General features: G+C 40.7%; 1 protein-coding gene and 1 long non-coding RNA gene across 3 annotated transcripts in view; both read left to right on the forward strand.

Moving 5' to 3' along the window:
- The first annotated feature begins 3945 nt into the window (after positions 1-3945).
- The window catches only part of LOC141369500 (uncharacterized), a 38468-nt gene continuing 15679 nt past the window's right edge, over positions 3946-26734 (forward strand). The window contains exon 1 of the long non-coding RNA XR_012373264.1: positions 3946-4359. This is a non-coding gene — a long non-coding RNA (uncharacterized lncRNA). The remainder of the gene's footprint in view (positions 4360-26734) is intronic.
- Positions 17341-20797, forward strand: LOC141369496 (uncharacterized). Of its 2 annotated transcripts, XM_073876235.1 has the most exons (3): positions 17341-18063; positions 18623-18824; positions 19192-20797. In XM_073876235.1, exon 3 carries the CDS (start codon positions 19279-19281, stop codon positions 20380-20382), a length of 1104 nt encoding a protein of 367 aa, XP_073732336.1. In that variant the 5' UTR covers positions 17341-18063; positions 18623-18824; positions 19192-19278; the 3' UTR covers positions 20383-20797. The 2 variants fall into 2 exon arrangements, 1 of the variants encoding a protein (XP_073732336.1); XR_012373260.1 differs by lacking the exons at positions 18623-18824; positions 19192-20797 and adding an exon at positions 18139-18329.

The following is a 26734-nucleotide window of genomic DNA, read 5'->3' on the forward strand; positions in this document are numbered from 1 at the left end:
TGTGGGATATACCACACCTTCCCTGTTGGCGTTTCCAACTGATGCTGCGGCACTTCTTCAGCATAGCCATTTCTAATGACATCAGCAAGAAAATTATTGTACTCTTCATGAAAGCTTGCATCTTTCTGAAGTCTCCTTTTCAAACCACGAACACGTTGCATAGCAACACAAAGATTGTTTGGGATCGAAACATCTTTCTCTTTGAAAGGCATTTGAAATGTATAATGTCCGTCTTTAAGCTGAGCAGAGCTTTTCATTATCTCAACAAACTTCTTTTCTTCCCTTGACATTTCTTCCTGTTCTGCAGACGCTTGCTCATTGAAGTCGTAGTTGTATTGGCTGGTTAACAGTTCTTCAATTCTGTCAATGGCAATTCTGTTGGCATAAACTAAAGGGTGGTCACTTCCACAGTCACTACTTCCCTGTAATGGACCATTTATTACCCATCCCAGTAGGGTTTTGATTGCGTAGGGTCCTTCACCTTCATGACTGTTAATCACCTCCCAAGGCTCCATCAACTTGGATGCGTTTGTGCCAATTAATAGGTCAACATCAGCATTTATATGGGGAATCTTTACATCATTTAAATAAGGCCATTTTCTCAGCTCCCTTTCGCTGATTATATTGGCTGTAGAGACAGGCATCTCTTTCTGGGTACACACTTTTGAAAGTGGATAGAAGGACTCGCCAGAAACTCCTGAAATTTCCAGACTGTCAACAACGGAGCATTCTACTGCGTTATTATGGCCTAAGGTGCGATATGAATCTTGCATTTGCGTCCTTCCATGTTCAACTTATCAATGAGCTTCCTGGTGCAGAAAGCTCCTGGGCTCCCTGGGTCCAGAAAAGCATACATTTCAATAACCTTGTTTCCCTTTAAGCACTTCACTTTAACAGATAAAATGGGAAGAATTCCATTGCAGCGGCCAGCCCCTATATGACAACAAACAGAGGATGTTGCACATTTGTTGCATTTGAGTAACCCTTTCCTTCTCTCCTATGTGCAAAACACTGGGGTGTGTTCGGTTGCACTTGTTGCAAATTATGCGCCTGTCGCAATTCTTACTCAAGTGTCCTGTGCACAAGCAAGCGAAACACAGACCTTTCTCCTTTAGAAAGTCTAGTTTCTCCCTGTGTGTCTTCTTTCCCAGTTTAAAACATTGTTCCAAAACATGATTACTTGCACCACAATACAAGCAGGAAATAGAATCATTATTGGTAAAGAATGTTCCTTTGTTCTGAGCCTTTTCCTTCTTGTTAAGATCTGGTTTGCTGTATCCATCCTCAATGACCACCTGTGTTGCAAAGCTATTTCTTCCCAGCCTAGGTTTCACCTGAAACTTGCTTCCTTTTGTAGCTCCTTTGATAACAGGTGAACTATCCTGTATGTCACCAAAGACTGGATCTGAAATTATTCTGACCTGGCGCTCGATGTACTCCACAATGTCTAAGAATCGTGCTCTTTGACCAGTTCTCTCCAGTATCTCACATGCCCTTGCTCTCCACTTATCTCTGAGTTTATACGGAAGCTTCTGACTCAAAATCTTTATGCTTGCTGGCGTGTTAAGTTCTTCTAAGTACTGAAGATCATCCATAGCGTTGGAACACTCGCGGAGGAAGAGTCCATAACCTTTGAGTGCTTTGGAGTCCTCGGCTTTGATACTTGGCCATCCTGTGACCTTCTCCATATATGCCTCTGTTATCTTAAACTCATTTCCAAAATGCTCCTTTAGCAATTTTTTAGCAACAGTGAATCCTTTATCTGCAGTCATATGAAGGCAGCTACGCACCATATCCCTTGGCTGCCCCCTAGTAAATTGCTCAAGGTAGTACAAACAGTCTCCTTTGCAGCTGGTCTTTGCTTCCACGGAGTACTCAAACGCCTTCATAAATGTGTTGAACCTTAAAGGATCTCCATCATAAATTGGAATTTCTCGGCGCGGCAACAGTTGTGAAGTTTGCATTTTAACAAGGAGAGCTGTAATGTCATTCTGTTGTTGCAGCAAATTGTAGAGACCTGCTGTCTGATGTTGGTCTTGCAGGGGTGGAAACACTTGTTGGCCTACAGGGTGTTGTAAGTCTTGAATGACAGCTGGCTTTGGCAAAATAGTTGATGTGGCTAATTGTGAAGCATTGCTTTGTAGTGGTGGATAATCATGTCCCTGTGAGGGAAGAGGCACAAATACCGAGGCCTGTGGATTGAGAGAAGTGGACGAGAGTTTAGATCTAGCCCCTTTCCTGATATAGGAAGCCATTCCATCAGATTGCCTTGAATGGACGCTACCACCGACCTGTAACACTGCTAGTTTAGCAGAAGTGGCAGCTATCTCAGTATCCAGCTCAAGCTGCTCCTTCCTTTTCCTCAAGATGAGCTCCTGTTCCTCCAATGCATGCTTGTCCTTTAAGGCAGCAGCTCGAGCCAAGAGAGCGGCCTGTTCTGCCCTCGCCCTGCATCTGGCTGAAGAAGTGGACGATCTACTACTGGAGGATCCTTTACTTGAGTCACGGTGCCTTGACTGCACGTTTGAAATGCTGTCTTGAGGTTGAATCTGATCCTCCTCTTCCTCATTAATTCCACTAGCAGTTCTTCTTACATTGCTGACATCAACCTCATTTCCATTTTCAGCATTGACATCAAAAGTTTGAGTTTCGATTTGAACCGGCATATCATCATGATCATCATCCATTTTGGTAACTGAACAAGTTTTAGTGTCATACAACCATTGATTTGTACCCACAAAAAACTCATTGAAATTCAACATTTAAGCTCTGTACCATATTTCATGTTTGTCTGCTTCATCAGCAGGCAATAAACCCAATAAAGATGTATGTACATGCTGTATTTCATCACACAACTCATTAAACGTGTTAAATTTATTTTCAACCTGATTTACATGCTTTTTAATCACCCATTAATTTAGCAATAGATTTCTTTTTGTTTGCTAGTTTACCAAATTTAGACTTTCTTTCCTTTTCTAAAGTGCTTATTTTTTCCAACAAAGCTTTGGGTGTTAATTTAACTACATGTTTTTCAGTTACAGTTTTTACCCCTTCGTCCACACAAAGTTCAGTCTCAGGGCCAAGCTGGCCATTTTCCTTTTCAGCCATAATGACCACACAAAGTGAATTTGCTTATTTAATCAAATAACCCAGAAAACAGTTTTGTGTTGCGCAACAGTTGGTCTAAACGCACAAAGCTATTTTTAGATGGTTACGAGTTGGTACGCGAATGTGTACACACAAATTAACATGGCCATTCATAATATCAGCGCTGATCATCACATACCCCAATAGTGCGTTGGCCGGCTTGAAGAATGGTGTCTTGATGTAATGATACAGGTATTCCATTGACCCTTTAACTCGCTCCAGTAGAGCTCCTTTCAGCAATCGGCAACTCCAAACATTTGCCCACCTCACATCCGTGGTTTCCAAACGAACACAGTTAAATCCACAATATAACCGGTCCGCGTCCTTACGATGAACGATTATCCATTGAAGCAGTTTTCGACCTAAATGTACTGACTATGTCCTAACAAAGTCTAGTACTGGTTGCAAATAGAGTGTATAAAGTTTTGACGTGTGCCCGTGCAGCTTACACCAATCAACACTGAGACAATTGCGTATTATATTATCTAGCAAGTTTATTTTCCTTATGTATCTTATACAGCGGCAATAACTTGACTCATAATACATAGCAAAAACAACAAAACCTATTGTTCCCTGTAGCAAGCTAAACACCAAAGCACAGTCGAAAACTGTTTGCTTCCCAAATTCGCAACACCTGTGTCTGGATTTCCTTTAGGTTAAATCACCCGGGCTGAGCCACAAAGCTCATACCGCCCTCTAGTGGCACATGGCAAAATTACATAACACAAAATAAATAATACAAAATGAATATGGCTCATACAACAGTATTATTAACATTCGCTTTTGTCACAGGAAGGCCCATTGAAAAGAGGTAAGGATGTTTTTGATTAGATTTTGTTTACATTCATTATACAATTTATAATTGGAAACCAAATGATGACGATGACCTAGGAAAATTTGTTCAACAGAATTTGGTATGAATCGGACAGTATAAAACACAGTGAGTTTTGACCCTTAAAATATTTTCAAGAAATTAAAAAGTAAAATTAAAGTAAGGGGAGGATTAGATGTAATCTTGGTCTGTATTATACAGGAGGAGATTCCACACCAATGATCGGTTCAGGATCTGTAAGTATTGCAAGGATAAACATAACTTTTACTCTTTTAATGTAATATATTACATTGTTTAATTCTTTTATATTCAGTGTAAAGATAAAGAAGCAGAGTTTTGCTCTAATATTGATGTTTTACCATCCACCGATGAACCCTCAGGTAGAGTAAAATTATTATATCACATTATGTTCCAAGTTAGTTACACTGAAAAAAAACCTGCACATGATTAAATTAGGTTTTCTTAAAGGGAATAGTCTACTCATTTTCAATATTAAAATATGTTATTACCTTAACTAAGAATTGTTGATACATCCCTCCATCATCCGTGTGCGTGCACGCAAGAGCCGGAGCACGCTGCGACGCCTCGACAGCACCCAGCCTAGCCCCATTCATTCATTTAGAGATAAAGTTAGAAGCGACCAAACACATCAACGTTTTTCCTATTTAAGATGAGTAGTTATACGAGCAAGTTTGGTGGTACAAAATAAAACGTAGCGCTTTTCTAAGCGGATTTAAAGGAGGAGCTACATTTTATGGCGTAATAGCACTTTTGGGAGTACTTCGACTCGGCGCAGTAACACCCTCCCTCTCCCATTATGAGAGGGAGAAGGGGAGCGGACTTTTCAGGTGGGTCGAAGTACTCCCAAAAGTGCTATTACGCCATAAAATATAGTTCCTCTTTTAAATCCGCTTAGAAAAGCGCTACGTTTTATTTTGTTCCACCAAACTTGCTCGTATAACTACTCGTCTTAAATAGGAAAAACGTTGATGTGTTTGAGCACTTCTAACTTTATCTCTAAATGGTACCATTGAATAAATGGGGCTAAGCTAAATGCTATCGAAGCGTCGCAGCGCGCTCCAGCGCTTACATGCACGCACACAGATGATAGAGGGATGTATCAACAATTCTTAGTTAAGGTAATAACATATTTTGATATTGAAAATGAGTAGACTATTTAATGAAATTAACATTAATTAAAATAAAATTTTCATTCTAAGAAAACTTGATTTAATCCTGTTTAAAGGCGCTGTATGTAGTTTACAGCGGCCTCTAGCGGTGGTGGTTTAGATTGCAACCAATAAGTTTACAAGCGCGTGCTCAAACTCATGAGCGACGGCCAAACTGAGATGTAACACACCGGAGAAAGCATCACACAACATGCTGGAAACTCAGGTAATCTCCCACTGCAACGTTTAATTGACTGCATTTAGCCTGTGTAATGTGGTGTTACGTATGTACATTTACGGTAAGATAACGAAAACGGTTAGTGAACTACATTGAACAATTTCAGTATAACAGTACACTGTGCTATTAGTCCTTTAGGGTTGTTGCTTGCCACACTGTGTGATCAATATCGTAGTTAAGTCCATGTCACACGGTATAATCTATCTCAGTTTCCATCAATGTCAGACTGTACGAGTTTAAAGACTTTTAAAAAGCGGACGCACGCAAACAAACGCGTCCGCAGTTTTACGTCATCGATCGACGAGGGCTGGGCGAACACACGCTAAAGCGAAGGCTAGCAAACCGAAACAATGTCTAAAAACTAAAGCACAATCGAAATATATTTGACATGCTTTCTAGTAATGTTAGCTTACCTGTCCAAAAGGATGAAAGCCAACTCCGGATACGTTTTTATACCCAAAACAAAGCGGAGGTTTCTCCATAATTCAAATGCCCTGCCAATGTTAATCCGTGTTTTTGTCCGTTGTTGATCCGATTCACGTTTGGCCTTACGAGCTTCAGCAGATAACTTTTCTTCACAATATGTGGAGTTTGTGTTGTGCTGGGAGCAGGTTGTTTCAGTCTGTTATCAGACAGTGTCGTCGCTGTTGAGCGCAAAGTCAGTAGGCGAGGCGAGAGGCTCGGGAACGCGCATGCGGGTGACGTCACTGGATTTCGCGCCAAATCCGGCCCGGTACTTTCACATAAAAATAATAATATTTTTTTCAGAGGTAATAGCAAAACCCGCAAAGTGGATCATTTTAATGTGATATTACAACCCATTCGCACACAGGCAATTGAAAATGGATTAGTTTAAGTAGAAACGTTACGTACAGAACCTTTAACTGTGCATAATTATATTATGTAGATCCAAAAAAAAAAAAATTAAAAAACTTAATTCAATCATGTGCAACCAGAGATTTTTTTCAGTGTATGATAAACTGTACTCATCTTACATAAATATGCATCATTGAAGCATGCAAACCTGGATTAGTTAGAGACGCAGATGCAAACATCTATCTTACTGCTTAACTTCTATGTACAGTATTTCTCCATGTTTTTGTCCATATTTAAGCCATGGTCGCTTGGAGTTGGGGTTAGAGTTGGAGTTTGGGTTAGGATGTCATTTTTATATAACAAAAAGTTGTTCTAACCCTAAACCCAAGCGAAAATGGTAAAAAAAAGCAAAAAAATTGAGAAACCAATAAATTAAACGACAAAAAAAGATGCGCCGTTTGGGTGAATGGGAAGGACTGGCGTGTCATGTGCGCGCCGGGGTGGAGTTTGGCGTGTGTGTTGCGCGATTTTTTACACTTCGTGCTATTTATACGCAACTCCGTGAGACTGGGTTGATCTCTACTAATATAACGTTGAGACTGTCACATTTAACCATACATTTTTTACACAGATGAGGTTAACTGCACATTACCATACTGGGGTTTGGAAATGTTGTAAGCGTTTCCTGGTTTCACACCGCAAGCGTGTGCGTAGCGTGAGCAGCGCGTCAGTGTTGCGCGTGGCCATTGTGCCTTCACACCGGCTGCGTTTGCAGTGCATTATTCTGTGCAGTTTAATAACAGTATAAAAAAATCTCAAGTTCACATGACTTTATTTAACATGCATTTATGACGCTTTTTGACGGCCAGTGTAATTTATATAACTGTGATTTGTTTAATCTAGATTGTTTTCGTGCTGTTCTGGTCCGTGTAATGCAGGGGTGGGCAACTCCTGGTCCTGAGGGCCGGTGTCCCTGCAGAGTTTAGCTCCAACCCTAATCAAACACAGCTGAAAAATCTAATTGAAGTCTTCAGGACTGTTTGGAAATGACATTCAGGTGTGTTCGATTAAGGTTGAAGCTAAACTCTGCAGGACTGTGGCCCTCGATGCTCACCCCTGGTGTAATGTCAGATATAGAAACAATACACAATTATAGACATAAAAAGCCCATGGCGCATTATTAAATATGTTTGAATGACAGCATGAAGCAGTGGATCGGGTTTCCCTTCAACAGTTTAAGCATAAGATTTAGATTTATAGATGTATCTATTTCTCTGAAGATTATTAAGATAGATTAGGCAGTGCTGGGCAGAGAGTGAATGACAGCGCAGTCTTCTGGCTACAATGTGTTGCTTTCTTTTAAATTGCTCATGGCTGTTTGAAACACACTTGGCCTCAAATTCGTGATTTTACTGTAAAATTACACATTTTCGCGTCAATCCACGACCATTTAAAGCATAAACAATGCACTGTCACTTTAATTGAGCGTAAGCAGCGCAGCAAAAATAGAGCCGACGCTAGCAGCACTGCTGCTTCAGCAACGCTCCTGCCATGCGAGCACGCGCTGCTCACGCGTGCGGTGTACATGCTTTAACTTGTTAGGGCCGATTCACACCGGCTGCATGGCGTATCTGTTGCGTGGCGGCTGCGTCGCGTTTTCTGTGTCTGTACATACCAGAAGTGTGCCTGACGCAGCACTGACGCGCTGCTGTTGCTATAGGTGACATATATTTTGCCTGGAAACGCTTCCAAGACGTTTGCGTGTGGTGTGGAAAATAGGCGTTGGTCCTATTCCTAGCATGCACGCGTTTTCGTGCGTGTCATGCAGGCGGTGTGAACTGTCAAACCTGCTAACATGGGAGCCTAAATAAAAACGGACACGCTACGCAGCTGAGATGCACACGCCACGCAGCCGGTGTGAATCGGTCCTTAACATGGCCGCCGAAAAATACGCGCGCTGCTTACGTGCTGCTCACGCTTGCGGTGTTAAACCGCCGTTACATGTTTTAATTCCAACAGCAAAGAGCCCATGAGCGCGCTCAGATGCTAATGACGTCTGCGACTGCGCTGTCTGCAGCGCCTGCAATCAGAATAAAGTAATGTAACATGATCAAAACACTATTAAAACTGAAAAATCTCTGAAAAGTTACAAGGATGCAGCACAGGATTGATAATATTGTGCATATTAAACAGATTGAAAGACAAGTAACAGATTAATGGACGCTTCTTTGATTATGAGGTTGCAAAATTTGGCTTAAAAATACTACCGTGGCCTGGAAGGGCAAAAATAAATTACAATGGTAAATTACTTGTTTACAAGATTAAAAACAAATTTACAAGTTTTTAAACAAATTTACAAGTTTTTAAACAAATTTACAAGTTTTTTTTTTTAACAAATTTACAAGTTTTTTTTTTTAACAAATTTACAAGTTTTTTAACAAATTTACAATGAGTGAATAAATGTACAAGTTTTTTAACAATTTTACAATAAGTGAACAAATGTACAAGTTTTTTAACAAATATACAAGTGTTTAAACAAATACAATGAGCGAACAAAATTTTTAAGACAAAGTTTTAAAACAAATTTAAGTTTTTTACGGAAAGGGTAGGTACAATACGCTGATGTCACGCATCCGAGCCTCCGGTGGAAAGAAACCCGGAAGTATCGCCGTGAATCACATGACAGTTGCGAATGCGATGTTGCGTATTAGGCTGTACAACCTATTAACTGAAAGAGAATGATAATATATATACTTTCATCGCTTCCCGAGTGACTCAAAGGAATACTGGACCTTATTTTCAGGTAAGTGAAATAGCTTTAGTTAGCTAACGTTAGCTTTCCAAGTTTCACACGTTTTGGATGGCAGTCATCAAAATAATTCAATGACTTTCTAATTAAATTACTAATGTCTGGGTACTCCAAACTTTTTAATCAGGACTGCATTGTTCGTTCGCTCCTGGGGTTACATAGACTGAAACAGGGAAGTGTGGCGAGTTTGTAAATTTGAGTTTGTAAATTTGTTTTAAAACTTGTAATTTAGTTCGCTCATTGTAAATTTGTTTAAATACTTGTAAATTTGTTAAAAAACGTTTAAATTTGTTCACTTATTGTAAATTTGTTTAAAAACTTGTAATTTTGTTAGCTCATTGTAAATTTGTTTAAACACTTGTAAATTAATTCACTCATTGTTAATGTGTTAAAAAACTTGTAAATTTGTTAAAAAAAATGTACATTTGTTTTTAATCTTGTAAATAAGTAATTTACCATTGTAATTTATTTTTGCACTTCAAGGCCACCGTAATATACTGACGCCTCTGTTTGTCATCTCCACACAGGCACTGAGAAATGTCTTCATTTCTGCTTATTTACAGATAACTCTTCTAAGGATTCAGGTAAAATTTCATAAACACCTCTTTAAAATAGACACTCTCATATTACTGTAATCCACCTTAACTGAACTACTGTTTAACAAAAACATAGTCTTATACAGTATTACTGACCAACATGACAGAATACAGTTGTCAATATTGTTTCAGAGTGCTGAATGATGCACCAATATATCGGCCTATCATTGGTTTTGGAAGATAAATCATTTTCTTTCACATTTTCAAGGCATTTTCAAACCCATCTGTCTGACATCACCTGATTGTTAAGAACAGCCAATGTTTTGGACAGATTATATCCCAGCAGTCAAAAGAGACGGAAAAACAGTTGTGGCTAGAAGGGATACAGCAACTGGCAAAGTTTTGTCAAATCTCACCAGATGAGCTCTGTTTTTATTTTAATCCTACCCAAAATCTGGCCATAAAGCACACATGGGAATGAGGGGGTGTGGTCAAGACAGGAGACACAGCGCATTGAAAACAAACAATGGCCATGTGCTTCCACACAAAACACGTGGACTTGTCATGATCATGCATTCTGCACTTCTAAGATTTCACAATATAACAAAGTGTAAAAAGCAAAACTGTCAGTATCTATCGGTATCAGTAGATGTAATTAAATAAGTAATTAAATATCAGCACAGAAATGTTATAGTGGTCCATTCCTAATATATAGATGATTGAGAAATGCATTATAAAACCTAAATGATCCTCTTAACATTTCTGGATTCACACCTGTATAGTGACAGTCATTTCAGGAGCTGTGTGTACTATGTGAATACATTTGTTATATAATGTGGCAATTATAAAAGTTTTTCAGGTATTATTATTATCTTTGACATTTTGTTTAGTTTCTGTCATGCTGTCTGACTTCAATTATCTGATCATGAACTGTTCAGCATGAAGCTGCTGTGTGAACAGACTCACATCTGTTAGTACAGCTGTCAAAACCAAACAATGTGAACATTTCCACTGTTTCTTAAGTTTTTTAAGCTTTATTTCTGTATCTCACAGGATCTGATGATGTTCTCGCAATGGTGGTCTACAGCACATCAACCTGGCAACCTCAGAGCACTGAAGATCTCAAAGTTTTCTCAAAGTGCCATTTCAGTCAGATGAGCTGAGAATACATGAAATTTACTCCTACTTCCAAACTTAACGTTATTTCATGCGTTCTGACTTATTAACAACACAGTTTAAGAGTTGGATTCGTCATGCTAAACATGGGCAAAGTGTCAAAAATGCACTTCGCCAGGGTTTGTACAAGTTTCTGAATTTTTTTTCTTCTGGTAATTAAGGCACTTCATAATCTGGCTCATGTCAATTATCTTGCTGATCTTCCTGTGTACTTACTTTTAAATCTTGGTTAAAACATATCTTTTTAAGCAGGCCTATTTTTAATGTTGTATTTTGTTTTTTTCCTTGACTGAAAGTAATTTGATTGTTTTGTATTTTATTATTGCTTTTTATGTTTTACTTTTTGTAAGGTGTCCTTGAGTGCCACAAAAGGCGCCTATAAATAAAATTGGTTATTTGCCTTTCATTTGTATATCATAATGTATTCTCTTGAAAATTCTTAATTGTCAAATGTCTGTTAAATGTAAACGCCTTTTAGGAATGTCACCATTCAGTAGGAATTGCCATTTTTCAATAATATTATTTTCGAATATTTGAGCTCATAACAAATATTAAAGACTATACATGTCATGTTTTCACAAAAACGGGACCCAAGTGCAAGGTAATGGTGAACTCAAAAAAGGGTTTAATAACAGATAAAGCCCTCAAGGGGGCAAAAGACAAAACACTAACAATTACTAACTAGACTATACAACACTATGACTAGACTCTTAGACTATTTGACTTAACAATGACTTCAACAAAAAGACCTAACCAAAACGATTCAACACAGGACAAAACACACTGGGGCCTTAAAGGGACACTGCACTTTTTTGAAAATATGCACATTTTCCAACTCCCCTAAAGCTAAACATTTGATTTTTACCATTTTGGAATCCATTCAGCTGATCTCCGGGTCTGGCAGTACCATGTTTAGCATAGCTTAGCACAATCCATTGAATCTGATTAGACTATTAGCATTGCGCCTAAAAAATAACCAAAGAGTTTTGATATTTAAAACTTGACTCTTCTGTAGTGACATCGTGTACTAAGACATAAAATTAAAAGTTGTGATTTTCTAGGCAGATATGGCTAGGAACTATACTCTTATTCTGGCATAATAATCAAGGACTTTGTTGTAACAGGGCTGCAGGAGGCGCAATGATATTACGCAGCAGCCGAAAATAATCCCCTTAGTCTTTTAATAGCAGGGGACTATTTTCTGGCAGTGCGTAATATCATTTTGCCTCCTGCAGACATGTTACAGCAGCAAAGTCCTTGATTATATGCAAGAATGAGAGTATAAAACGGCCATGTGCTACCACACAAGACATGGGTACCGCCACAATCCTGCCACATGACCACGAACAACTAACTATGACAGACTGGCTGGATCATGACAATACATCTGTTCACTTTCTGGCTTCAGTGATACTGTAATGATAAAACAATGCTTTGCTTTTTTACTTTTTGTCATGTTTAATATATTCTTTAATTATTTAAGTAAAATAAATAGAAATACAGCATGAACACATTTGGTCTCTATGACATTCATTATGTGTTTTGTTTCATTAGCATTATGAATTTCACAGCAGCATAACATTAAAGATTAAAGATTTCAAAACTTTCCATTAAGATTATCAGTAATATCCCTGTGAGGTCTGTGATGCACTTCTTCAAGATCAGATCAGAGACAAGTGCTGCATACAAAACTTATCAACATACTCTGAGTATTACAGCAATGATTTATACTATTTATTTGTTGTTAGAATTAAAATAGGCCTAAATGTTTCTTACACTGAAGACAGAAGATACACATTGTATGTAATCCTCAGTGTGTAATGCTCTGATTGTGAACTGATCTATATTTTCATATACATTAAGCTAACAGCATGATTCATGTTGTGGTTTCCTGTGAGCCGATCTTTTACTTCCTAATTCAGATTGAGTCTCGTTTTGTGTCTTTTCTCACACTTGCTGTCATGGAGTTGTTCATTATCACTCTTCTGCATCTTCTTATGGAAGTTCAGTCATATAGTAAGTCATTTATATTTATTAATGTCATTTACGGGAAAACGCCCAAGTGTTCAGTAAAGCTTCACATAGATTTTAGTACTCAAAGCTCATGGAACCGCCACCTAACAATTCAAACGTTAAACTTGTAAAACATTTTACAAATAGCAAAAACATCTATAAAAGTGGGGAGGGTTCTTTACCCAACGTTAATCACAATTTCACTTGAATTTAACATTCTCACACTAAGTAAGAGCTTATGAAACTACTTTAAACACTTTAAACAATGCCTCATAACAGTTTAAACATTAAACACCTAAAACATTCTACAAATTAAAGGCATAAAGTCTCACAATATTTCCAGCACAACCTGCTCACTCACTGTAAAAAATCCAATTAATGAAATGTTGGACGGGCAAAAATATATAAGTTAAACCAATTTTCTTGTTTGAGCTTAGTTGAGTAGACATTATTTTAAGTTTACATAAATCTGTGTTTAAAACATTAAATGAATGGTTATTTTCAAATTCAGTCAACATTCAGAATGGCTATATTGACTGAACTAATTAAGACAAATCAGGTAAATATGTGGACTTATGACAGCTATGTTTCCTGACAACAAAATGCTCATAATATTACTGTTATCTGGTCACAAAATGTAATTGTAAGAGTTGTTCAGGCGTGAATGTATGTGCTTAAAGTTTAAATATGCGGTCGGTTAATAAAGATAGCGTCTATTTAAAAATGTGCTCGGACACTTTTGGACGGAGAAGAGCTCCATATGAGCTCCAGAAAATCACAGACACTTAAGCGCTCACACCCCGCCCAGCACAGCCTCGCCTCGGCAAGCCCATCAGACTGCTGGCTCTGATATCTCTGTGGCGTTTAAACGGACTGCCTGCGAATTTGAACTTCAGAGCTGAATGAGCAGGTGGAGAAATAGTCCCAATATCATAACAATCTTAAATAAAACTTCTAAATATACCCGTGTGTGTACCCGTGTGTGCGCGCGCGCGCAACCCGCTCGCGCGCGTGTGTGTATGTATGTGCGTGTGTTTTAAATTTAAAATGTCTTAACTTGGAAGGATCTGGATCACAGGTCATTTTATCTGAGATCAATCCGCACATAACAGCCTGAATCACTCACTGTTTCCCACAAGGACACACAAGTCATCAGCCGTTTCCTCAAGTTCACGTCAGGTAAGTGTTTGTAAAAAAAAAAATAATTTCAGACTATTAATTAGCAAAGACGCAAATACTCGACGTTTTTGTAAAGATATAAGTTATATAAAGGTGTGTTATGTTATGTGTCCGAGTTAAAGTGGAGGTATTTAGTTATAAGAGCCTGGATATAGAGTAGGTTTACCAGACAGGGTTTGGGACCCGGTCTTAATTATAATTGGGACATTTTTACAAACAACCTTATAAAATACAATACTGGCGTGCATTTTGAGACAAAACAATAGCACTCATATGTTAAGAGATTTCAGTATTTTAGTCAGTGATAAGCCCTGTCCGAGAAAACCACCCAATAGTATTTAATTCAATTACGTGTGATGTCTGAGGGAAATTTGGCAATTTTAGGGAATAAAGTCTTTCACCGTCAAGCTTTATTATATTAAACATGTATTTATGTATGTGTGTGTGTTTATATTCCTCTGTTTATTAAACCAGAGCGGTGATGATGTGGAGAGGCAGACCAGAGGGCTGAAGAAAGTCTCCTAAATGGCCCTGCAGATGTTCTGACTGACTTTGGAGTGCCTTTTTTGACTGTTTTATGCCTTCTATTTAGAAAAGACATAATTTTGTATGTTCAGTCTGTATGATAAGTGAATAAAGTTTTTGTTTTTATGTGACTGAAGTTAATTATTTTGTTAACAACACCAGCATAAATTTAATAAATAATTTAAAAAAAATTATTATAAATTTCCAAATAATAAATATTAATTGAAGTAACATATAAAACATTGAGTAAATACTTAAATTTTAATTGACAGAGTCTTTGCTGTAAGTTCAACTGATTAAAATATTTTAGTTGAATGAACTATAAAGCTAGTTGAGCAAACATACTTTTTTATATTTGAGTCAAGTTTGGGCCAACTAAAAAACAACAATCCAGGGTTACTTTGGAGTCAGAAATTGAGTGAACGTAAAATTTCTGTGGAACTAGTTACTAAAAAATAATTCATTGAGCCAACAATTTATTTTTTACAGTAAATGAATCTTGACATGGATCAGCAACTGTTCAGAGTTTCACGAATTCCCATTTTCATGTCACGTGTGTAAATCTCCAAAGCCTTGGTACTCTGTAAGAAGTAAAAAATTATCACTGAGCGTTCATGTACCAAATGAAGCCAAATGTAATAAATAAAACCAGATCAATACAGAATATCCTCAAAGTTTACACTTCTGAACATAAAAAACGACTGCTCTTAGCTATATTGCTGTTCAACATTATGAAAAATAAAACAATTTTAATATATAAGTACAGTTATTTTGGTATTAGACATTTTTCATTAATTTATTATAGTTTGACTGAAAATATCCTTTAGTGAGACTATGGTAAATGTGTGGTTATATGCTTATCCAACACAAACAATAGTAAAACTATGGTTAATTTTCTAAGGCAAGGCAAGGCAAGGCAAGTTTATTTGTATAGCACATTTCATACACAGAGGTCATTCAAAGTGCTTTACATAGAAATGAGGAAACAATATATAAAAGAGAAAAAAGAAAATGTAAAAATAATAGATACACAATAAAAACAAAGATACACGATAATTTAGAATAACAATTAAAGAAAATAAATGTGATTTTAATAAAAACAGTTTAAAATGTTAAAAAGAATAAAATAGCAGTAAAAGTGACTTGAGTTAAAGGTGCAGTCAGTGTGAAGCAGCACAGTGCTCATTCAGTAAATGCAGAGTTAAACAGATGTGTTTTTAATCTAGATTTAAAAGTGTTTAGTGTTGAAGCACATCTGATCTCTTCTGGAAGCTGATTCCAGCTAGAGGTGGCATAATAACTAAATGCTGACACACCTTGTTTTGAGTGAACCCTTGGTGATTGATTGATTGATTGATTTTATTTGACCACTTAAATATAAAAATATGAAACAGTACTCCGAGTCATACATTAAAATACATAAATAGTCAGGGATAACACAATAAAGCCCAAAGACTTATTTCCATTGTGGTTCCATAAGGGCAAAGGGGAAAAGACAAGTGGCAACATATCTCACAACAATCATTTCATCATACATTAACACAACCATTAATATTATACCACAAAAACAATAAAAGCATAAAACCTATGTTTGGCACCTAAGCCACACCTTCAAACCCTGTTTAAAACTGCCTATGCTTCTAACTGTCTTAAGTGTACTAGGTAACCCGTTCCAAAGGGTAGCTCCAACATAAAGAAAAGACTGTTTGCCCAGATTGGTCTTGACTCTTGGTGGTATAAAATCTGTTGCACTACCCCTTGTGGAATACCTGTGAACTTCATTTACTTTATTAAAATAATTTCTAAAATATTTAGGAACATCCCCATAAACAATTTTATGTATCATACCCAGCTGCAACTGATGTACTCGATCCTCAACTCTCAACCATCCCACCCTTTCAAAGTGGCATGTTTCCAGGTGAGTTCTTATAGGGAGGTCTAAAATAAGCCTTATTAATTTATTTTGAGATGTCTGAAGCCTATGTTTTAGGTTGCTTGTGACACCATTGTACCATGAGCCACACGCATACTCAAAATAAGGCTGTATAAACGCTCCTGCCAGAATTATCTTAGTTCTTTCGTCCAAAAACTTTGATATTCTGGCCATATAGCGGGCTCTCTGGTTTACCTTGGTGATAACCTTTAAAGCCTGACCTACCCCAGACATGTGGCAATCTAACATACATCCAAGGTAACTGATTGATTCCTTGGCAGTAATTACTGTTTCTCCAACACGAACCTCAAAACTTAAGGCTTTCTTTAATTTTATCTTTGTTCCAAATAATATGGATTCCGTTTTCCCTAAATGAAGGGATAATCTGTTATCCGCCATCCATATATTAACATTTAGAAGTTCTGCGCTGAGTATTGGTATTTCTAACTGACCGGATCCTAATGATCTGAGTAATCTTTTAGGTTTATATTCAGTTAGCATATCTGTCATGTATTTGGGTCCTAAGCCATGAAGTGATTTATAAACGAGTAACAATACTTTAAATCTATTCTAAATGTAACAGGAAGCCAGTGTAAGGACCTGAGGACTGGAATAATGTGCTCAGATTTTTGGGTTCTGGTCAGAATTCTGGCAGCAGTGTTTTGTATTAGCTGCAGCTGTCTAATGGTCTTTTTGGGGATCCCAGTAAGAAGTCCATTGCAGTAATCCACCCTGCTGGTGATGAAAGCATGAACAAGTTTCTCTAAGTCCTGTCTTGAGATAAAACAGCTAATTCTGGTAATATTTCTTAGAGGTCAAATAAATTACAAAACTCACAAATAATGATAAGAGAGTGAATATGATGTCTGGTCAGCCTCACAGTCTTTATATTTTCTTATTTCATTATCTTTGAATCATTCTTGTGTTTGTGTGTATCTTGTATTGTGATGTTTTTATTAGTTTTGCTTTTCTTTGTGTGACAGGATTGGCAAAGCCCGTCCTGCTCTTGGATTGGTTGGTCGTTGTGTTCATTGATCAGCCTATCACTGGGCAGGGGGATGTATAAATTTGACTGCGAAGCAGTATGGTGTTATGCGTTACGCCCCCTTTCTGCGTCATCTCGAGTCGCCGGTCAGGTATGTGTTGGTTATGTTGGTTGAGGGTTTGTAGTGTGTTGTGTCTTATTAGTATTTTCCTTGTCTATAGTGGTTTATTTGGACACACCTTGCGACTGGAGCTTGGTTGACGTGTTCCCTCTCGATAGGTAAGTGAAACCGCTATAATGCGTTTTCGTGTAAAGACTGCATGTGTAATTAGAAGGCGTCTGTTTGTGTATCGTTTGAAGTGAGTCTGCGGGAGACTTTAACAGTACCGACCGCTGCCTGATGTTACCCGGTGCCGTTGTGTGCTGTGAGATCTCTTTATTTGAGTGAGCCCACGGGTGCACAGAGGGCTGTGACGTGATTTGTGGGGAGATCGCACACATACGGTACGTGGTTTTAGAGTTTAACCGTGCTATAGTTCCAAATGGTAGGTTGTATGATACTGTTAATTCTATTATAGATCGTGTTGTCTCGTATCAGCGGCTCCTGTTTCCCTGTACACATTAATCCCAGATTGACAGAACGAGCCTGCAGCTTTCTGCCTTATCCTTGAATTTATCTGTGCTTCCGGATCGCTCATTCAACCGGTACGTGTTTTTAAAGCGTAATAAACATTTTGCATGTACACTGTTTAATGTGTTCTATTTTTAACTTCATTACAGACTTGTTGCGTCTATGGGCGATTAATATTTGTGCAGTCAGGGCTTCGTGGGAAGTATCGTCCAGAGGCGCTGTTGCTTTGCCTGTAATTTAGTGTGTGTGTGTGTGTGTGTGTGTGTGTGTGTGTGTGTGATTGAAGCTTATTGAACGTGATTGTTTCTTTAGTTTGTTGCTTTTCTTTTACTGTGATATTTGAGTGCTAAAGGTTGTTGTTTCTTTTTGTTTAATGTTCTTTTGATTTATTTTTTTGTATTTTATTAACTCTAATTTATTGAGTTAATTTGGTTATTGAAGAGGGATAATATCCCTCTTTTCCTTTTTGTTTTTGGTTTGTTTTGATTTAATTGATGTGCTTATATGTAAAGGGCACAGTGAGAAGTTAAAGGTGCCCTCCTCATCCTCTGTGTTGACACTCATAGTGTGTTGTGATCCTACCAGTGACTTTGTGACCATTCTTAAGTGTAATATACTATCTTATTGTTACAGGAGCTGAGTGCCGAAGGCGGGGTGGATTTTGGTGGAGGTATTGCTTCACGAGTGCTGTGCTGCGTGCAGTGGTGTGCGTGTGTGTGTGTGTGTGTGAGTGTTTCCACACAGGTGTAGCCAAAATTGTGCGGTGCTGTGGAGGCCTATTAGTGCCCTTAATCCCTGCTGTCACGCCTCGGCTCCTGCTTTTACACCCATAGAGGTATTTGAGGATGGAGGTCACCCGTAGTACATCCTATTAAATTGATTGTGTTGTGATTTCATTGTGTGCATAATATTCTTTTTTGTATTTAATAAAATTTCATACTCATTTTACCCACGTCTTCTACCAAGTCTTTAGTACAGGAACCTGTGTTGCCTAAGTGCAAGTTATTATCTCTGGCCAAGTGCCAGGGTGGCGTAGTCGCTATATATATTCTATCAGCCCTCGGTGTGTCATGCCACATTCTGGCGTAGTCGGCAGGGTCCTGCTTATTTAGGCGAAGACGTGGGTATTTAGTAGTTTTTTGTTAAGGTGAATTGTAATTGTTCTGTGTTTTTTTGTTATTGTTTTGTGTTGACTGTTTTAGGCAAAGTGACAGCGTCTGCTGGATTGCGGTGAGCAGCTTTCTCTATTTTTGCGACCCCCGTCGTGGTGGTAAGTTGTGATTTAAATAATGGAAGAAGAACTTAGGGAACTAAGAGAATTGGTGGTGCAGTTGAAGGCAGACAATGAGCGTTTGCGTCAAGAGAGTGCTCTCGCGTTGCCTGGCTCCAGCACTTCATCTTCTCATGTGCCCGATCCAGAGCCGGTTGTGCCTCCTCCAGCTGTTGCTGGTGCCAATCCGTCGGAAAGATTTGTGTTTGTACCTCGTGACCGGAAGTGTCCACGGTTCAATGGTCGGTCTGGTATTGGCATCAGCGAATGGATTGAGGAGGCACAGGCCTGTATTCGGACCCGTCATTTGTCAGTAGGCGAGCAGGCGTTCTTTCTATTTGACCATCTAGAGGGGGAGGCCCGTGACGAGATCCGATATCGTTCGGACGCTGAACGAGGGGATCCAGAAAAGATTTTTTCTGCGTTGCGCGAGGTTTTTGGCTGCTCACAGTCCCACGTAGCATTGCAGGAAGCGTTTTTTTCCAGACGACAGTTGGAGGGGGAGAGCCTATTGGAGTTTTCCCTTGCTCTGATGGGTCTTATGGAAAAAGTTAAACAGCGGTTTCCTGGGGCGGTTTCAAATGCTCCATTATTGCTGCGTGACCAGTTTGCGGAGCATGTTGGTGATAATGCTCTCCGGCGTGAACTCAAGCAGTTAGTTCGCCGTCAACCAAATATCACACTATTAGAAGTACGCAGTGAGGCGATACGGTGGGAACAGGAGGGTTTGCCAGGGGGTGCGCGGGCTCGTAGCCAGTCTGTCCCGTTTTCGTATGGGATTCAATATGGTGTACAGGGGAATCAGCGCTCCGTTGCTAATGAGTCTTCGTCATCCGAATTGAGCGAATTACGAGAAATGTTAAAAGCTCAACAAAATCAGTTGAATCAGCTGACTCAAAGTTTCACCCAATTTCAAGGCGCACGTTCGCGTAGTCATTCCCCACGTTATGGACCGGTGGTTTGTAGGCGGTGCCATCAACCTGGGCATTTTGCCAGGGAGTGTAATTTGTCACGGCCTGCCAATTCGGCTTCTGAGTCATCTTCTAATCCTTTGCGTTATGATCATACCCCGGCATTATTAGGGAGGGGACAACGTCATCCAAGCCAGCCGTCGGAAAACTAGTGCCCGCCGGGCTGTTGAGCCACAGCTCGGCTGGGGTAATTAGGGGCTCGATGTCTCATTTAATGTCTGGCTGCCCACAACTGGTGGTCAAGATTGGGGGAGTTGGGGTGACTTGTTTGATTGACACAGGCTCTATGGTTTCCACTATAACCGAGAGCTGCTTTTTAAGCCATTTTGAACCTTGGGGTCAGGAGCGCCTAAAACTTTGCCAATGGCTCCAACTACGGGCGGCTAATGGGCTCGCTATTCCATATCTTGGTTATCTGGAATTGGATGTTGAGTTGTGTGGTAAGATGGTGTCAGGGTGTGGGATATTGGTAGTAAAGGATCCCCCTGGTAATACGTGTGCTCAGGTCCCAGGAATACTGGGAATGAATGTGTTGAGCCGGTGTTACCAGGAGCTGTTTGGTCGACATGGCCGAGAATTGTTTTAATCTCCGACCGTAGTAGAGGTTCCTGATTTTGTGATGCAGGCTTTGAAGCAGTGTCACAAGGATACACGTCAACCAGGACTTGGCCAGGTAGGGCGAGTAAAGGTTCGAGGACGTCATCAGTGTCGTATCCCAGGTGGCACCATGAAGATTGTGGCTGCCACCTGTTCTGAGCAGTACTCTCAGGGTACAGTGTTGTTCGAGCCACTTGAGTCGGGACTCCCGGCTGGCCTTCTGGCCTCGCCTGCATTGGTGCCATCAGTTCGGGGTACAGTTTACATTCCAATTGTAAATGTAGGGGTGTTAGATGTGGTACTCTATCCAAATACACTGTTGGGTTCCCTACATGGTGTGTTTGTGGTGAGTTTGCCTCCAGGGGTCATTGAAGTGAAGGAGACTGTTGCAATGGTAGGTGCTCAAGAGTGTGTGTTAGAACCTTCGTTGCAGCAGAGGATCGACACTATTGATTTATCAGCCCTGGAGGGTAGGGAGCAGGATAGGGTTAGGGCCCTGTTGCAGAGGTATCAGTCTGTGTTTTCAGCACACGAAAGTGATTTGGGCTGTACAGACTTGATTTCTCATGACATTCCCCTTACTGATGACGTTCCGGTTCGGCAGCGGTACAGGCGCTTGCCACCCTCAGAATATGATGTAGTGAAAACACACATTAACCAGCTTCTTGATGCTCAGGTAATTAGAGAAAGCTGTAGCCCGTATGCATCCCCAATCGTCCTTGTAAAAAAGAAAGACGGTAGTCTACGCATGTGCGTAGACTACCGTCAGTTGAATTCGAAGACCAGGAAGGACGCGTTTCCGCTGCCTCGCATCGAGGAAACGTTAGATGCATTGACCGGGGCACGCTGGTTCTCCACCTTGGATTTGGCCAGCGGGTACAACCAAGTTCCAGTCACTGAGGGGGATAAGTCCAAAACAGCCTTCTGTACTCCATTTGGATTATTTGAGTGGAACAGGATGCCGTTTGGGCTTTGTAATGCTCCCAGCACTTTCCAGCGTTTGATGGAAAGGTTGTTTGGGGACCAACGGCATCAGTCCTTGCTTTTATACCTGGACGACATTGTGGTTTTCTCCTCCTCAGTGACTCAACATCTGGAACGGTTGGAGTTAGTCTTGGGTCGATTGAAGCGGGAAGGGCTTAAAGCCAAGCTGGAGAAGTGTGTGTTTTTCCGGGAACAGGTAAAGTATTTGGGTCATGTGGTATCCTCTCAGGGAGTAGCCACGGATCCAAGTAAGGTGGAGGTAGTGGCTAGTTGGGCCTGTCCAGCAAGTGTAACAGAGCTTCGTTCTTTTTTAGGGTTTGCCAGCTATTACCGCCGCTTCGTGGAGGGGTTCGCCAAGTTGGCAGCCCCCTTACATAAGCTGGTGGCAGAGTTTGCTGGGGGCAAGCGTAAAAAGGTAGTTGGTCAGGGGTTTGCCGATGCCTGGACTGAATCATGTCAAAAGAGTTTTGACACCTTAAGGGAGAAGCTTACCACTTCCCCTATTTTGGCATATGCAGACTTTTCTTTGCCCTTTGTTCTTGAGGTAGACGCAAGTTTTCAAGGGTTGGGTGCTGTTCTGTCTCAGGAACAGGAGGGAAAAGTTCGACCTATTGCTTTTGCCAGTCGTAGCCTGCGGCCCACTGAGCGCAATTCTGCAAATTATAGCTCTATGAAATTGGAGTTTTTGGCGCTTAAGTGGGCGATGACTGAAAAATTCAGGGAGTATTTACTAGGGCAGAAATGCATTGTTTTTACAGATAACAACCCCCTGAGCCATTTGACGTCAGCAAAGCTGGGGGCCACAGAACAGCGTTGGGCTGCCCAGCTTGCTGTTTTTGACTTTGAAATTCGGTACAGGCCTGGTAAGAGTAATGGTAATGCTGACGCCCTTTCGAGACAGTTTCCAATCGACAGTGGGGAAGTAGGGCAGTTTCTACCAGTTACTGTGCTTCCTGCATCGATACAACAAGCTGCAGGAATGGGGCATATGTATCAGGCAACTCAAGCTGCCCTGAAGGTTTTCCCGAGCTATTCTGCTGCTGATCTCAGGGCACTGCAGGAAGCCGACCCAGACATTGGGGGTGTGGGGTGTCTCTGGCGCAGTAAAAACTTTCCAGGTCCAGAGGAACGGAAAGCATTGTCTAAGAATAGTCTCATTTTGCTCCGTCAGTGGGATCGACTGGTAGAACGAGAAGGAGTTCTTTATCGTCGGGTATTCCGTCCCGATGGGAGAGAGGAAATCCTTCAAGTTCTTTTGCCGTATGTGTTAAGAGCTGAGGTCTTAAGGGGGTTACACCAGGAGCATGGACACCAGGGCATTGAACGCACGACCGAGCTGGCCCGGCAGCGTTGCTACTGGCCTGGTATGTCCGGTGAGGTGGCCAGATGGTGCAAAGAATGCGAACGTTGTCAGTCCGCCAAGGGTGTGCAGCCAGTGGCCTCTAGTTTTATGGGGCACTTGTTGGCCTCTAGGCCAAATGAGATCTTGGCTGTGGATTTTACCGTGTTGGAGCCGACCAGTTCAGGTTTGGAGAATGTCTTGGTGATCACAGATGTGTTCACCAAATATACCCTGGCGGTTCCTACACGGGATCAACGAGCAGAGACAGTAGCCCAAGTGTTAGTGGTGGAGTGGTTCTGTAAGTTTGGGGTCCCCGGTCGTAAACACTCTGACCAGGGCCGCAATTTCGAATCCTTACTAATACAGCAGCTTTGTGGTTTGTATGGGGTGGAGAAGTCGCGAACGACACCCTACCATCCCGCAGGGAATGGTCAGTGTGAAAGGTTTAACAGGACTCTGCATAACCTTTTACGCACCTTGCCTCCATCGAGTAAACGGGATTGGGCTGCATGTCTTCCGCAGGTCCTGTTTAGTTACAACACTACCCCCCACCAATCAACTGGTGAGTCACCATACTATTTGATGTTTGGCCAAGAGCCTCGGTTACCTGTTGACTTTCTGTTAGGTAAGGTAGAGGGGACTGCTGTGGGAAAGGTGCATGAATGGGTTGTGGAGCACCAAACTCGGTTGCAGGTTGCTTTCGAGGGGGCCCGTGAACACTTGAGAGTTCATGCGGAACGCCGCAAGGCACGGCATGACTCACAAGTACGAGATGCACCACTGGGGGAGGGTCAACTGGTTTATCTCCGCGATTTTGGCGTGAGAGGTCGGTCAAAAATCCAAGATCTGTGGAGCCCAGTGGTGTACCAAGTTGTGAGAGCCCCTACAAAAGGAGGCTCAGTGTACTCTATTGCCCCGGTGGATGATTTGGATAAGGTAAGGCAAGTACATCGCTCCTTATTGAAAATTAGAATCCAACAAGATTCTGGCGACGTACCTGCTCAGGACCCTGTCACTGAGGCCGTATCGGTGCAGGATGAGCAGGCACCTGAGGAGTCTGAACTGGGAGATTTATGGGTTTTAGTGTCTGAGACCCCAGTGATAGAGGAGGTTAGTGCCCCAGTAGACTTGGGCTGTGTAGATCCTCCCAGTGGTGAAGTGGTGGTGGCGGCCCCACTTAACTTGAGTCAGCCGGTTGGGAATGAGCCAATTCAAAGGCCAGAGGGTTTGTATGATGAGAGAGTCCGCCGAAGTAGTCGAACTACAGCTGGTCAACATTCTAATGTCCACCACCTTCCGCGGTCAGTGGGGGTGGTGGGTGCTGAGGATGGAGCATCTAGGGCCATTTCAGTAATGTTTAGGCCCTGGGATTAAGTGATGTCCATCGTCGGGGCGACGATGCAGAAGCGGGGGGGAGATTGTGACAGGATTGGCAAAGCCCGTCCTGCTCTTGGATTGGTTGGTCGTTGTGTTCATTGATCAGCCTATCACTGGGCAGGGGGATGTATAAATTTGACTGCGAAGCAGTATGGTGTTATGCGTTACGCCCCCTTTCTGCGTCATCTCGAGTCGCCGGTCAGGTATGTGTTGGTTATGTTGGTTGAGGGTTTGTAGTGTGTTGTGTCTTATTAGTATTTTCCTTGTCTAGAGTGGTTTATTTGGACACACCTTGCGACTGGAGCTTGGTTGACGTGTTCCCTCTCGATAGGTAAGTGAAACCGCTATAATGCGTTTTCGTGTAAAGACTGCATGTGTAATTAGAAGGCGTCTGTTTGTGTATCGTTTGAAGTGAGTCTGCGGGAGACTTTAACAGTACCGACCGCTGCCTGATGTTACCCGGTGCCGTTGTGTGCTGTGAGATCTCTTTATTTGAGTGAGCCCACGGGTGCACAGAGGGCTGTGACGTGATTTGTGGGGAGATCGCACACATACGGTACGTGGTTTTAGAGTTTAACCGTGCTATAGTTCCAAATGGTAGGTTGTATGATACTGTTAATTCTATTATAGATCGTGTTGTCTCGTATCAGCGGCTCCTGTTTCCCTGTACACATTAATCCCAGATTGACAGAACGAGCCTGCAGCTTTCTGCCTTATCCTTGAATTTATCTGTGCTTCCGGATCGCTCATTCAACCGGTACGTGTTTTTAAAGCGTAATAAACATTTTGCATGTACACTGTTTAATGTGTTCTATTTTTAACTTCATTACAGACTTGTTGCGTCTATGGGCGATTAATATTTGTGCAGTCAGGGCTTCGTGGGAAGTATCGTCCAGAGGCGCTGTTGCTTTGCCTGTAATTTAGTGTGTGTGTGTGTGTGTGTGTGTGTGTGTGTGAGTTTATGTTATTGAAGGTGATTGTTTCTTTAGTTTGTTGCTTTTATTTTTGTGTGATATTTGTGTGCTAAAGGTTGTTGTTTCTTTTTGTTTAATGTTTTTTTGATTTATTTTTGTATTTTATTAACTCTAATTTATTGAGTTAATTTGGTTATTGAAGAGGGATAATATCCCTCTTTTCCTTTTTGTTTTTGGTTTGTTTTGATTTAAGTGATGTGCTTATATGTAAAGGGCACAGTGAGAAGTTAAAGGTGCCCCCCTCATCCTCTGTGTTGACACTCATAGTGTGTTGTGATCCTACCAGTGACTTTGTGACCATTCTTAAGTGTAATATACTATCTTATTGTTACAGGAGCTGAGTGCCGAAGGCGGGGTGGATTTTGGTGGTGGTATTGCTTCACGAGTGCTGTGCTGCGTGCAGTGGTGTGCGTGTGTGTGTGTGTGTGTGTGTGAGTGTTTCCACACAGGTGTAGCCAAAATTGTGCGGTGCTGTGGAGGCCTATTAGTGCCCTTAATCCCTGCTGTCACGCCTCGGCTCCTGCTTTTACACCCATAGAGGTATTTGAGGATGGAGGTCACCCGTAGTACATCCTATTAAATTGATTGTGTTGTGATTTCATTGTGTGCATAATACTCTTTTTTATATTTAATAAAATTTCATACTTATTTTACCCACGTCTTCTACCAATTCTTTAGTACAGGAACCTGTGTTGCCTAAGTGCAAGTTATTATCTCTGGCCAAGTGCCAGGGTGGCGTAGTCGCTATATATATTCTATCAGCCCTCGGTGTGTCATGTCACATTCGTAAAGCACATTGAATTGCCTTGATGTATTTGTGCTATATAAATAAATTTTAATTAGATTTTGATTTGGTATCTTTATTTTAAGCTTTATTTATTTTTTCTAGGTTGAATTGAGTCAGCTGTACGCCACAGTTACCAAACCAGCCATCAATGACAACAGTGATATTTACAGCGTGCCAATGCCCTGACAGAGCTCAGTTCTGCTGCTATCATTATATTGTGTGCCAAAATTAATACAACTTTATTTTAAACTGGATGTAATAAGTATTTACTTTAAATGCAGTGGTATCTTCAGCAAAAAAAATGTCTTTTTAAATATTTTTTTTTCTTAATGTCATAGATTATATGAGACATATGACTCATGAATTTCTTGACCATGTGATCATATTCACCTGATGGTGAGATCTCATCTCGTTTTTACCCTGGTGTTTTAGTTCCCTCTGTC

The sequence above is a fragment of the Misgurnus anguillicaudatus genome, chromosome 14 (assembly GCF_027580225.2).
Source record: "Misgurnus anguillicaudatus chromosome 14, ASM2758022v2, whole genome shotgun sequence".
NCBI classification, from domain to species: Eukaryota; Metazoa; Chordata; class Actinopteri; order Cypriniformes; family Cobitidae; genus Misgurnus; species Misgurnus anguillicaudatus.